Source organism: Ammospiza caudacuta, chromosome 20 (assembly GCF_027887145.1).
Source record: "Ammospiza caudacuta isolate bAmmCau1 chromosome 20, bAmmCau1.pri, whole genome shotgun sequence".
Lineage (NCBI taxonomy): Eukaryota > Metazoa > Chordata > Aves > Passeriformes > Passerellidae > Ammospiza > Ammospiza caudacuta.
In genome coordinates this window covers 7906402-7918433 of record NC_080612.1, presented here as the reverse complement: position 1 = coordinate 7918433, position 12032 = coordinate 7906402, and the positions used below count along the sequence as shown (strand labels likewise).

At 54.1% G+C, this 12032-nt stretch overlaps 1 protein-coding gene across 1 annotated transcript; it reads left to right on the top strand.

Annotated features, from left to right (window-relative positions):
* The first annotated feature begins 4867 nt into the window (after window positions 1-4867).
* Window positions 4868-11402, top strand: TLCD2 (TLC domain containing 2). Its single transcript, XM_058818038.1, is given in 7 exon segments — window positions 4868-4970; window positions 6247-6435; window positions 6795-7031; window positions 7034-7337; window positions 7666-7748; window positions 8228-8310; window positions 10212-11402. Coding segments are annotated over 7 exon segments (1419 nt in total). The 3' UTR covers window positions 10632-11402.
* The last annotated feature ends 630 nt before the right edge of the window (window positions 11403-12032 follow it).

The following is a 12032-nucleotide window of genomic DNA, read 5'->3' as shown; positions in this document are numbered from 1 at the left end:
GCTGGGCTCAGGCAGGCGCTCAGAGGGTCCCAAATTTCTGATGGAGCACCAAAATTACCTCCAAACGCCCCTTTTGTAACTCTCTGTCCAAACCCAACACCCTTTTCTCCTCTGAATTAACCCATTTCTCATTTCCAGCCCCATTGAACTCAGCTGCAGCACAGGGTGAGTGAGCAGATGTGGTAATGGCTCTTGTAAACAAATATAATTATTTATGGGGAGCTGCTGCTGCTGCCACAGCCCGTGTCTCCCTCAAATTTGGTCTAAAGAGATGCTTCAGCCTCTCCAAAGCCTCTCCAACATTTGTGCAGAGATGTTACTCATGGGAATTGCCCTGAAAGCACTAATCCCATCCCAAAATGCTTCCTAGGCTAGAAAACAGCCAACCCCCTTGGTCCTTAGTGCTCTCCCTGCCTTAGCGGTCATTGAGAGGCTGATTAGGAATCTCCCTTTTTGTTTTACAGAGAAAAAAGGCAAGAAATGGAGCAGGGTAAGATCATTTAAGGCAGATTTTGATGCAGGATGGTGATTTGCTCCTGCAAACCCCACTACATCACTCCCCTCATGCCAGGTTTTTTGGGAGAAGCATCTCTGGGTACTCACCTGCTCCTGCCAGGGGGGTTCAGGCACCTGTCCCCGAGGTCAGAGAGCCACCACTGCTGCTGCCTGCGACTTTCTCCTGCGAGGTGACACCCTGGTGTCTCACAGAGCTGCCAGCCCACGGCTGGTGATGCTCTCCCCTCCTTGCACAACGCTCCCACCCATCAGGAGATGCAGCTCCTGGCAGAGGCTGCCTGCCAGGCAGCGTTATCTGATTTCTGCAACTGGCCCGGGCCTCATTAAAGGTATTTTGCTGGGGTTTAGAGTTGCAAAAGAATCGAGGGCACACAGGAATTATGGCACAGGTGTGGTGTGAAGATGGGGTGCGTCATGGGCAGCGTGACCAGAATCTCAAGGGGGTTCAGTGATATCCCAGGGTTCCTTCCCACTGCCCCTTTTCCTGGTGGAAAGTGCTCCAGCTCAACACAAGGTATTTTTGCAGCACTTTGGAATGATATTGCTACATTTTATTTTATGTATATTTTAACAGCACTTAAAATTATTTAATTTTATTTTTTTTTTGGTAGGGTTTTTCTCCGTTGATTTTAAGAAACATGAAGTTTCTAGTAGCTCTGCATGTGCCTTGCATCCCAGCTCTGCTCCTGGTTCAGCCACCGATTTCCAGGCACACAATTCCATCATCCCCTGGCCCGTGAAGGATGCCTTGGAGCAGGGTGCTGCTTGCTGGGCTATTTTTACAACAAAGTGGGAGTTGCAAAAAACTGGGAGTAACACCTACACTGTTTGTGTCTCCTCTTGTGTTCTTATCACTATTTCACAGTCAGTATGTTTCACAACTTAAAATATGCCTCAAAAAATTAAAGGGGGGGGGGAAAGTTACCAACAGCGCGCTTCCATCATCTCGCTTGCAGAACAGGAGATCTGCAGCAGGGGGGATAAAAATCCTCTGGTGGGTATCACCTGCAGAAGAAGGCATGTGCAGGATGCTGGGTAAGTGCAGGATGGATTATTTGGGAAGCAGTAAAATTCATGGGATCCTCCAAGCCATGAGCAGGGTACCAGGACCCCGCTGTGCCCGGCCCACGGGCTCTGCACACCCACGACGGCCACAGGAATGAGGGATTTTCTCACAGCAGCAATGAGCAGCTTCTGGGCTCTGCCCTCCTGGCCAGGAGCCGGAATGTGAAGCAATTTGGCTGCCAAATGTCCGTATTTAAACTCTGTGTAATTATTCCCCAGAAGCGCGTTCCCACGTGGAGGAGCAGCAGCCCTCGCCGGGCGTTCTCTGACTCAGCAGAAAAGGCTGGAAAAGCGTTTGCTCATGGATGGAAATGTGCAGAGAGCAGGCAAAGAGGTGTGCAGCCTCGGGGATGAGGCAGGTGGAGCTTGATCCTGTGCAGGGATGTTTGCACTGCAGGGCTGAGCAGCAGATTTGGCTGATGGATGCAGCCGAGCGCCCGGGAAAGGATTTTGGAAAGGGCAAACCAAAATGCTTTGACAGAGGCAAAGATGATAGAATGGATATTAGAAAGGTGATAGACAGAGGATACAAAGTGGAAAAGGGCTTTGGATGTCAGGGGGAAGCTGGGGGCTGGCTGTGGGGATGTGAGTGTGTGTCAGGAATACACAACGTGCCCTCGAGGGACTGGGATGGGATTGAAGGCAGATTTTCAGGAAGATGCTCTGTAAACACCTTTTGGCCTTTTTTAGGTTAACCAGAGGTGGTTACTCAGAGGGTTTTAGACCTTTTCTTGCAGCACAAGTCAGGATTAAACATAGGAAGGAAGAGAGGAAAGGGAAGTGGTGCCCTCAACCACAAAGAGAGCCCAGGTGGGCACCAGACATCTCTGAGCAGATCTGCCACCCACATTGTGCTGACTCACACGAGCTGCTGAGCTGACCTTGGGTTTTATTAGACACCTTCCCTTCTGCTGTGCCTCCCCAGTGCTGAAAACCCAAGTTTAGAGGCAAAGATTTAAGGGGTGTAACTTTCCTGCCTTCAAGTTCCCACCACCATCAGCTGGAGTAGCACATTTTCATGCCATGGCTGTGTGGATTCATCTTTTTCCCACCTTTTCCCCAGCTCAGGGCCCTTCCCTGCTCTGCCACTGATTTTAACAAGCGGAGTGAAACTGCTCAGCTGCAGGAAGAGGAAGCGAGGTGAAACCTGCAGCAGAGCTGGAGTGATTAATGGGGCACTGCTCTCAGAACAGCTTGGTTTGTGATATTAATAACGAGAGAATTCAGGAGGGAACCCAACCTGTTCCAAGCTGTGGAGCCAGCAGCAGCAGGAGATGCAGGGGGGAAGCTCCTGTGCTGGTGTTTGTAAAGCAGGAGGAATTGAGTGGGCTCAGAGGGTGTGTGGGGGTTTGGGATGTGCTTCCACCTTGGAGGATTCATTCTTAACCTGCCTGAAATGCAAAAAAAAAAAAAAAAACCCACGTAGTGGTAAATGCATCATGATGTAATCATGAAGCACATACATATTCATCAAAAATTACTTAAGCTTGAGACTGGTGAATTAAACAGGAGAAAAAATGTTTATCCCACAAGGGAAGAAGACGGGGAAAAGGAAAATTTAGTGAGAATGAATTTGCTTACAGGGTAAGAATAATTATATGTGATGTTTCACGTTTTCTTCCTGAGCATTCATGTCTGGTGATGGTGGGAGATGGGACACAGGCCTGGCAGACACCTGGCACCACTTCACAGTGAGCACTGGGGAAGGAAAGAAGGAACCTGAAACCTTACCAATAACAGCACATTGACAGTTCAGAAAGTCAAAACATTTGGAGCACAACAGCTGCAGAAAGCAGAGGGGAGCTGCCCATGCTGCTGAGCATGAAGGGGATTTGCCACCAATGGAATTCTGCCCATCCCATGGCATATCTGTGCAGCTGGAGTGAGGAGGGAGCACATCCTCTGTGCCACTGGTCCAGCACAGCCCTGGAGGAGCAGCTGAGCCTGCAGCATCCTTGGGGACACTGCTGTCAACACAGGTTTCTCCAACGAATCCCTTGTGCCAAGTCCTGAGGGGAAAAAAAATCCTTTCAGTGCAGGGAAAAAGGAAGGGCAGAAGAAGAGCATCCAGATCAAGCTGCCCTGGGGTCATTTATCAAAGCAGGCTGTGCCTGGGTGGTTTGGGAGCATTCCCACATGCCAGGCTGCAGCTGGTGTCTGGCACCAGAACCTGCTGGCTCTGGGAAGCTCCCAGGGGACATTCCAGGTATTCCAGGAATGGTCTCAGGAAGGTGGAGCAGCCTGGGCAGCAGAACACCTGCAGTGCTGGTCAAACCCTCCGGGGGGAAGGAAAATGCTTCCCTCAGGAGTGAGAGCTTGCAGACCTGGGCACGGTCACTGTGGTGCAAGCACAGGTGATTTCCTCTGCCAGGTGAGCTCAGGTCCTGAGGTCAGGGCTCAAGTGCTGACTTTTGGCATTTCTTGCCATAAACTCTGTGGCTGAGAGACTGAAATCCCTTTTTCCAGTGTCCACAGCAAGTTCTACCTGGAGAATATCCAGCTTCTCCACACCACGAAGGTGTACCTGGCTGGAAGGGGCGGATGCTGAAGTTTGAATTGATTTCATCTCTCTCCACAGCTGTCTCTGCAATGCATGGGCATGCTTTGCCATGCAGAACCTGCATTTTGCACAGCAGATCCTTTCAGGAGTGTGGAGTTCCAGACTTCCTGGATATACAAAGCATTCCTGCATCATCTGACCTCTTATGGCCTCAGCAGACGGAGTGGTGGCACAGTTTAGAGAGGCATGGAGACAACAGCTAATTAAAGTTTGGAAGCCAAACTGGATTTGTTTTGAGCTCTTGGACTCCTCAGATTACTTCAGGTGTGAGCCAGGTCTGGCATTAGGTGAGCAGATGGGTTTTGTGACTCCCTGGATGCAGAGAGGCAGATTAAGGGAGGGAAGCTTTGCAAAAACAGGAGCAAGACTTGTGCCTGGCTCCAGTGAATCCTCTGTGGAATCTGGGAGCAGAGTGGGCTCCTCCTGAAGTAAGCGATGGTGGAAGTGCAAAAACACACCCAAAACCCTACTCAGGAGTAGTTGGAGAGTATCTGGGGGGGGGACAGAGGTCAGCTGGCAGAATTCCTGTGGTGGATTATCACTAAATTTTCAGTTCAGTGCCAGCTTTTAATTGTGGAAAATGGGTTGTATCTCTCCGATACACTGCAGAGAAACTCCAGCCTGGGAAAGGGAAACAAAAACGATTGTCTAGCTATTTAATTAAATTCTGTACCCTCGATTTACACCCCGATTGCTGCTGGGGAGCCCCCATTGTGGGATTATGGGATGGACCTGGGCACGTCCTTGCTGGGATCTGCAAGGATTCCCCCTGCCCTGCTGGGAGCAGGCACCGGCACCAGCCTGAGCCGCATCCCCGCAGCAAAACGAGGTCGTTTGGGGACAGCCGGAAAACTTCTGGAAATCTGGGTGAAAAAGGCAGCGTCTCCAAATAAGGTGGGGATGGATGAGGAATCCCATCGGAGCGGGCTCCCGGCTCTCCAGCGGGCGTGCAGGGACCTCTGGTGGCAGCCGAGCCCGAGAGTTCCCGTCCCTGCTCTTCTTCCCTCCGGGTTCTTCTGGGACAAGCCTGGCCCCCGAGCCTGTGGCGTGTGGTTTGGATTTTTTGGCCCGATCTGGTGTCAGGGGACTTGTTTGTAGCTGGGTTTGGACGTCTGCAGCTCCAAAACCGCCCCCGGTTAATGCCATTGCTGCAGAGGAAGGAAAAAGGCTGGAATCGGGGTTGTAAGAAACTCAATGGGAAATAAATTAAATAAAATCTGGGCTAAAACGACCCAAAAAGTAGTTTATATGTAACTCTTGGTAGTGCTCTAGCAATTGGGATCAAAGTCCTTGAACCAGAGGCTCCATTAATCTCGGCTTAAATTCCTGCCATGCAGAAGTGGAAGGTAAAAGCTCTCCAGCCTCCAGAAACATTTTAACTATTCCTGTGCACGAACCCTGAATGTTCATCTTTAGGACAAACACAAATGGAGGAGCTCCTGAGGAAACAGGGCTGGGGCTGCAGGCGTTGCACAGCCTGGGATTTTCCCTGCAGGAAGGTGAAGGCAGGAGTTGTCACCAAGGAAAAGGGCAGGCAAGATTTTTTTGGTTTTTTTGAGGCTGAACCACCGCAGATGACTTCTCATTCGGAAACTGGCTCTGTGCAATTTTATCCTCAATTAATTGTTAAATGATTTTTCTCCTCAGTGCCCCGAGCAGCCCAGCATGTCTCCAAGGCATGTCTCTCTTTTCCTCAGCACATCTTCTGCTGAACAAAAATGTCTTTGTATTTGGTCTTCTCAGTAACAGATTAGCCTGTGTGATCCTTCCACTGCTAATACACGAGATTATTTAAAATCCCCTGAGCACTCAGGGCTGCCTATTACTTCAGGCACTGTCTCCCTGCCACGTAACTGTTATGAAAGTGCAGTGTCTTGCCTGGCTTTTAAGCAAATTTGTGCAGCATGAATAGATGCTTTTTTTACCAGTTGGGACTATCATAGAAACACAGAATTGTTTAGGTTGGAAAAGAACCTCACCCATCCCCTAATTTGATTTAATCACTCAGCCTCTCTTCCATCAGTGTGTATTTGATGTTTTTGTGTGTCCATCACCCCAAAGCCAGGACAGCAACTAAGAGCTGTCTCCACGCTCTTGTGTTTCAGCGAAGAGGAAGTGGAAGATTTCATCCAAAATTAATACCTCAAAGCAGAGGTGGAGTTTGACATTAATCGGTGTGTACACGGTGACTCAGCCCGGCGGCAGGAGGGGAAGCGAGGGCTGCTTCTGCTGGAGACATCAAAAAGCAACAAGGGAGCGATCAAATTACGGGAAGCTGGAAAAGCAGCGTAGTTGTAGGGTAGAACTAAAATTGTGGCTACGGGACTGTGAATTTCCACAACTTCCAGACAGCAGAGCTGGGGTATCCCAGACTTCGGGGAGCTTTTCTCGGGATCGGACATGGGATAGGGGAGTAAGGGATAACAGTGCTGTGGGCAGAGCGTTTTTAGGCAAAGCAATCAGTTCTTTTCCCGTGCTTGATGTGCGATCAGCTCCGGTGGTCTGGTGTGATCTGGGGGATCCTGAGCCGCGGTGAGCGGCGCTTGGAGAGCTCCTGCCCAAGGAAACAACGACGGGCATCACCTGCCGGGGACGCTTTGGGGTGAGGGACCCCCGGCCGCAGCACCTCAAGGGAGAAGCGTTCGGCCACCAGGCGGAGGAGGAACCTCCGGGGAACGAGGGAAGCGTCCCAGTTCCCGCACGGGGACCGGACACGCGTTCCCCGCTCCGTGCCGCGCTCAGCCGGCTCCGGGCTGGCGCCGCTTGTGCCGTGCGGTGCCGGGGCAGGCGGGAACATCCCCGGGGGCTCCGTTCCCGTTATCCCGCTCCCGGTGTCCCGCTCCCCGACGGGGCGGCCCCCGGCGCTTTCCGTGCGCTCGGGGGTGATGCGGGCAGGGCAGGGCGGTGCCGGCGGGCGGTGCCGGTGCCCAGGGCGGGCCCCGGGGCTGGGCGAGGCGGAGCCCGGCGGGCAGCGGGGCCGGTCCCATGGGAGCCCGGCGGGCCGGTGGATGCCCATGGCTTTCAGCCCGGGGCTGCTGGTGGTGGCCGGTTCCTTCGCCGCTTTCCGCCTGCTGAACCGGGGGCTGGAGCGGCTCGTGCCACCGCCGCCCTCGGCCCGGCGCAGCCGCTGGAAGTGGCGCAACATCTGGACATCGCTGGCGCACAGCGTGCTCAGCGGCGGCGGGGCGCTGGCCGGGTGAGCGGCACCGCGGGGACACCGGGAGGGAACGGGGACGTCGAGGGCTCCCCCGAGGGGAAACTGCGGCCAAGGGGGTGCGAAAGGAAATTGGGGTGTTTGGGACCCTGGGGAGTGTCAGGACCTGCAGAATGGGGATGCTGAGAGAGGGAGGAAGGTGCGAGGCACCAGGGGATGGGGAGACTCCAGGGAAAACAGGAGGAGAGGGGAGCAGGGCAACAGGAGGTCTCCAAGGAGGGTCGGCAGCACCAGGTGGGTAATGAAGACACCGGCAGGGGAATGGGGACCTGGAGGCACTGCCCGACACTCACAGCCTCTCTCCCCGCAGGTTTTACCTCCACCCCGAGATGTCCAACGACCTGGTGGGCACACACCCGCCCGGGGCGCACAGCCTGGTGGCCGTGTCTGTAGGTGAGGTGTGGCCATGGACTGTCCCCTGTTCCGTCCCCCCGGGGGTCTTCACGGGCTCGTCCGTGCCTGACACCAGCCCCCCGAGCCGTGTCGCGATGTCTCAGGCACCTCAAACAATCGCGCTATTCTTGGCAAAGCACAGTGGCTCCTTTCTGTCCCACGGCAGCCGCAGCCAGGAGCTAATGGGCACCGGGCTGCCCTGCACCGGCCCCGGGGGGAGCCGGGGCTCGGGGCACCCCAAAAGTGCCCGCATGGGGTTGGAGGAGTTGGTTGGTGCCTCCTCCTGGGAGCACGTCCTACAGAGTGATTGCCAGAGGGACCCAAAGCACCAATTTCCTCCTTTTGCTGTGTGTGACTCCCCACCCACACAGATGTAACCAGCGGGTCCCGGGGGGGCTGCCCAGCCCACCGGGGCGGGGGGGATTCGCTGGCACAGCCCTTCCTGACCCCCTTTTTGTTCATGCACTCCCCAACCCCAGGCTATTTCATTGAAGACTTTGTGGACATGTTGTGCAATCAGAAACTTCATCAGTCCTGGGAGCTGCTCTTTCATCACTCTGTGGTGAGTGCACCTGCACGGGTACCACCAGGGAGGCTGGGCATGGGGGCTCCTGCTGTTGTTTTGTGTTGTTTGCTGCCTGCTCCAAAGCGTGATTTTATTTCCTGGGAAGAGGGGCCCAGACAGCAGGGCCTGGAGCTCCTCTTGGTCCTGCAGGACTCTTAGAGGGTCTGCAGAAAGGCACCCAAAAATCGGGTGGTATGAGTGATGATGAGAGAGATGGGGAGACTGAATGCTGGTTAGAATCCAAATTCATTGCAGACTACATATGCTTATATACCATTCTAGGATGGCTAGTAAGTTTTTATTACAATGATTGGGTTAATCATCACATAAACAAACTTATACATTTTACAACATCTCTTGCTTGCAGAACTTGATGTAATTTTCTTTCCAGACTGATTTAATTTTCAGCTCTGTTTGTTCTTGCCAAGGCATCCTGATTATCAAACATCTTATGCTAATCACGTCCAAAGTCCATCACCTGTCTTGTGTGTCCCAATAGAGTAGGAAACAACATGTGTACAGAGTATGGGCTGATCCACAACAGTGTCACTGACAGCAGTGACCCCGGTGTCCCCTCTGGCACAGTGAGCAGCTCATCTCCTGTGGCTCTTGCCCTCTTGAGCAAGGGCTGCACATCCCCTCCATCCACTTCCCTCCCCGGGGTGACTTTCTGGTGTGGCTGGAGCAGCTGGGATGCAGGACCCCCACTCCAGTGCCCCCTGCATGTCTTGCTGTGCCCTGTGTGGGTTTCTCTCTGTCCAGGTTCTGGAGTGTTTTTCCCCATCCAAACAATTCTGTGCTGCTGAGGCTGTGGATGCTGCAGGGCAGGGGGGTGGCACAGCCTGGAGCTGGGCAGTGGAGATGCTGCAGGGTGCAGGGGAGGCTCAGGGCTGTGCAGGGCCTGGGGAGGGGGACAGGGACAGTGCTGGCACTCACCTGGGATGAGAGGGGCAGTCAGACCTGCTCTGTCAGTGAGCCCTGGGGCTCTGCTGGCTGCTGCTGGTGAGCCAAAAGTTCATCTCCACAATGGAGCTAATTCAAGCCAAGACAGTGACTTAACGAGCGGGGAGCAGATAATCTCATTACAGAGCCCATACAGAGAACAGCATTAATGGCATGAACCAAAGAAAGGACCGAGTGTGCTGGAGCGTGGGCAGGCAGAGCCTGTCCCCCTGCCTGGCAGGGAGGGTGCGGGGCAGGAATCCTGTCCCAAACAGCCCCAGAGTGCTTCAGGGGGCTCTCTGACACAGCAAAGCCACCTAATCCCTGTCCTGGGGACAATCCCTGAGCCAGCAGCAACCGTAGCCCTGAGCTACAGTCTCCCTTCCTGTCCATTCACTGGGTGTGGAAAAACCTGCTTGGCCACAACTGGCTGCATTCCCCAGGCCACAACAGCAGGGTTAGGTCAGGCTGCTTTGTCTCCTCAGCCAGCCTGGGGCTCAGCTGTTTCCTTCTCTTCCCACTGGAACAAAAAAACCCACTCAGGTTTCCTGCAATGATGAGGAGGGACACTCAGTGACAGCCCAAACCCGCTCTGGTTTGAGTGCAGGACAGCCAGAGCCCGGGCCCTCTGCTCAGCAGGTGAGATCCTGCAGTGCTGGTTTTGTGTTGGACACCCAAACACTGGCACCTCCCATGCGAATTTTAACTTAAATACAATGTTTTACATTTCCTGACCTCACAGCTTTGGTGCTTGTGCTCAGGGCGACTCTCTGCTCTGAAAGAGCCACATTTTACCCAGGAGAGAGCCACAATTTACCCAGGAAAAAGCTGCAGGGATAGCACTGCTGTGATGATCCTTCCCACCTCTGCTCCACGCTGTGCCCAAGGGGTTCCAGCTTGCAGCAGCTGAGAGCAACCACCCCCTGGGCTCAGCCCCTCTTCTCCGTCCTTGCCAGGTGATCATCTGCTTTGGAATCGCCGTGCTGCTCCACCAGTACGTGGGCTTCGCCCTCGTGGCTTTACTGGTGGAGATCAACTCCATCTTCCTGCACCTGCGGCAAATCCTGCTCATGGCCAACCTGGTGCACACGCCCTGCTACCGCCTCAACAGCCTGGTCAACCTGGGCACCTACGTGGTGTTCCGCATGGCCACGCTGGCCTGGATGAGCCGCTGGCTCTTCCTCAACCGCCACAACGTGCCCGCGGCCGCCTACGCCGTGGGCACGGCGGGCATGGCAATCATGACGCCCATGAACATCGTCCTCTTCTACCGCCTGCTGCGCAGCGACTTCCTCAAAGCCCGGCAGGAGAAAGAGGAGCAGCAGGAGAAGGAGGAAGGGCAGGACAAGGAGGAACGGCAGGACAAGGAGGAATAGCCCCTCCCCTGTGAGCCCATGGAGCGCTGAAGGTGAATGCGGCTGTTTCAGCACCTTGCAGGCAGGGGCTGCACTAACAGAGCATCCAGGCTTTGCTCGTGGCCCTGCACAGCAAGGAGGTGCTCATGGACCAGGCTCTGCTCCCCACTTTTGGATGATGTGGTTGGACAGCTGGGAGCTGCTCAGAAAGGCTCCCTGAGGCACCACTGAGATGAGAAGGGGGCAGGGCAATGCTGTTTCCTCACTGCTCTTCCAGACATCCCAACACCACAGGGTGTTTCCAGCCCCCAGCGTCAGCCACGGATCACTGAGCTCTCTGTGGCTTCTCTGTAGAACAGCACCAGCAAGACAGGCTCCAAGGTTTTGCCTTCAGGGTGATGGCCAGTGAAAACCAAGCCCTGCATTGATGAGCCCTCCCTGAGGAGATTGTCCCACCTGGCTGGGTGGTCACTGTGGGGTGCAGGTCAGGATCAGCCCCAACCTCTGCTGACAATGGAGCTTTTTCTGTGTTTTGTCCCCAGATAATTTAAGTGCCCACAAATGAGGGTGGGAGAGCACGAGTGGCTGGCAGGAGGATGCTGTGTAGTGGTCACTTCCCACAGATGTGGGGTTTTCAGGCAATTTTTAGGATTCAGGAGTGCCAGGTTGTGCTGCAGAGCCCGGGGTAACGCTCTCACCCGGCAGCAAAGGCTCCTACTAACACGAGCTTTTAATCAATGGCTGCAAAATGAAGTGGCTTGAGGGGAAAGGACTGAGAGGGGACAAAAGGACTCATCCCCCAGCCCACTCTGGGGCTGTCACTTAGCACAGTCCTTACCCCGTGTCTCCCTGCCATGGAGTGAAAATACACTGTACACTGGCACACTCTACCTCTCTTGTTGGGTTTTTTTCCCCCTACCTCTCTCCTTTCTGTGGAGGAAGATGAAGGTTTTTAAATGTTCTTCCACCCCACATTTCCTCACTGATTCACACTGGACTGCTCCCCAGCAGCCCAGCACTGTGTACATAACAGGATCATCCCATGTGGAGTTACGTGAACCAGTCTGGAGAAATCCACCGGCTCAGTCACGTTTCCTTTGTGTGGCAAATAAGCTTTAACACAAAATCTCTGCCTTGGTTTGAGGAGCAGGCACTGCTCACAGAGGGTGGCACGTGTTCTGAGATGGAGACACATTCCTGCTGGGCAGGGAAAACATGAGTGATCCATGGGCAGTGTGAGGCTGGAGACAATGTGTGCCCAAAGCTGCTTATATTTCTATTTGTGGAGAGCAGGGAAGCTTCCAGGTGCTGGGCACAACTCCTCCAGGTTTGGATGTGTCACCTCAAGCAGTGCTGAGGTGCCTGTGTGACCCTCACAGCTCCCAGCTGGAGCAGAACTCTCACCCAGGGCTTTCTCTTTGG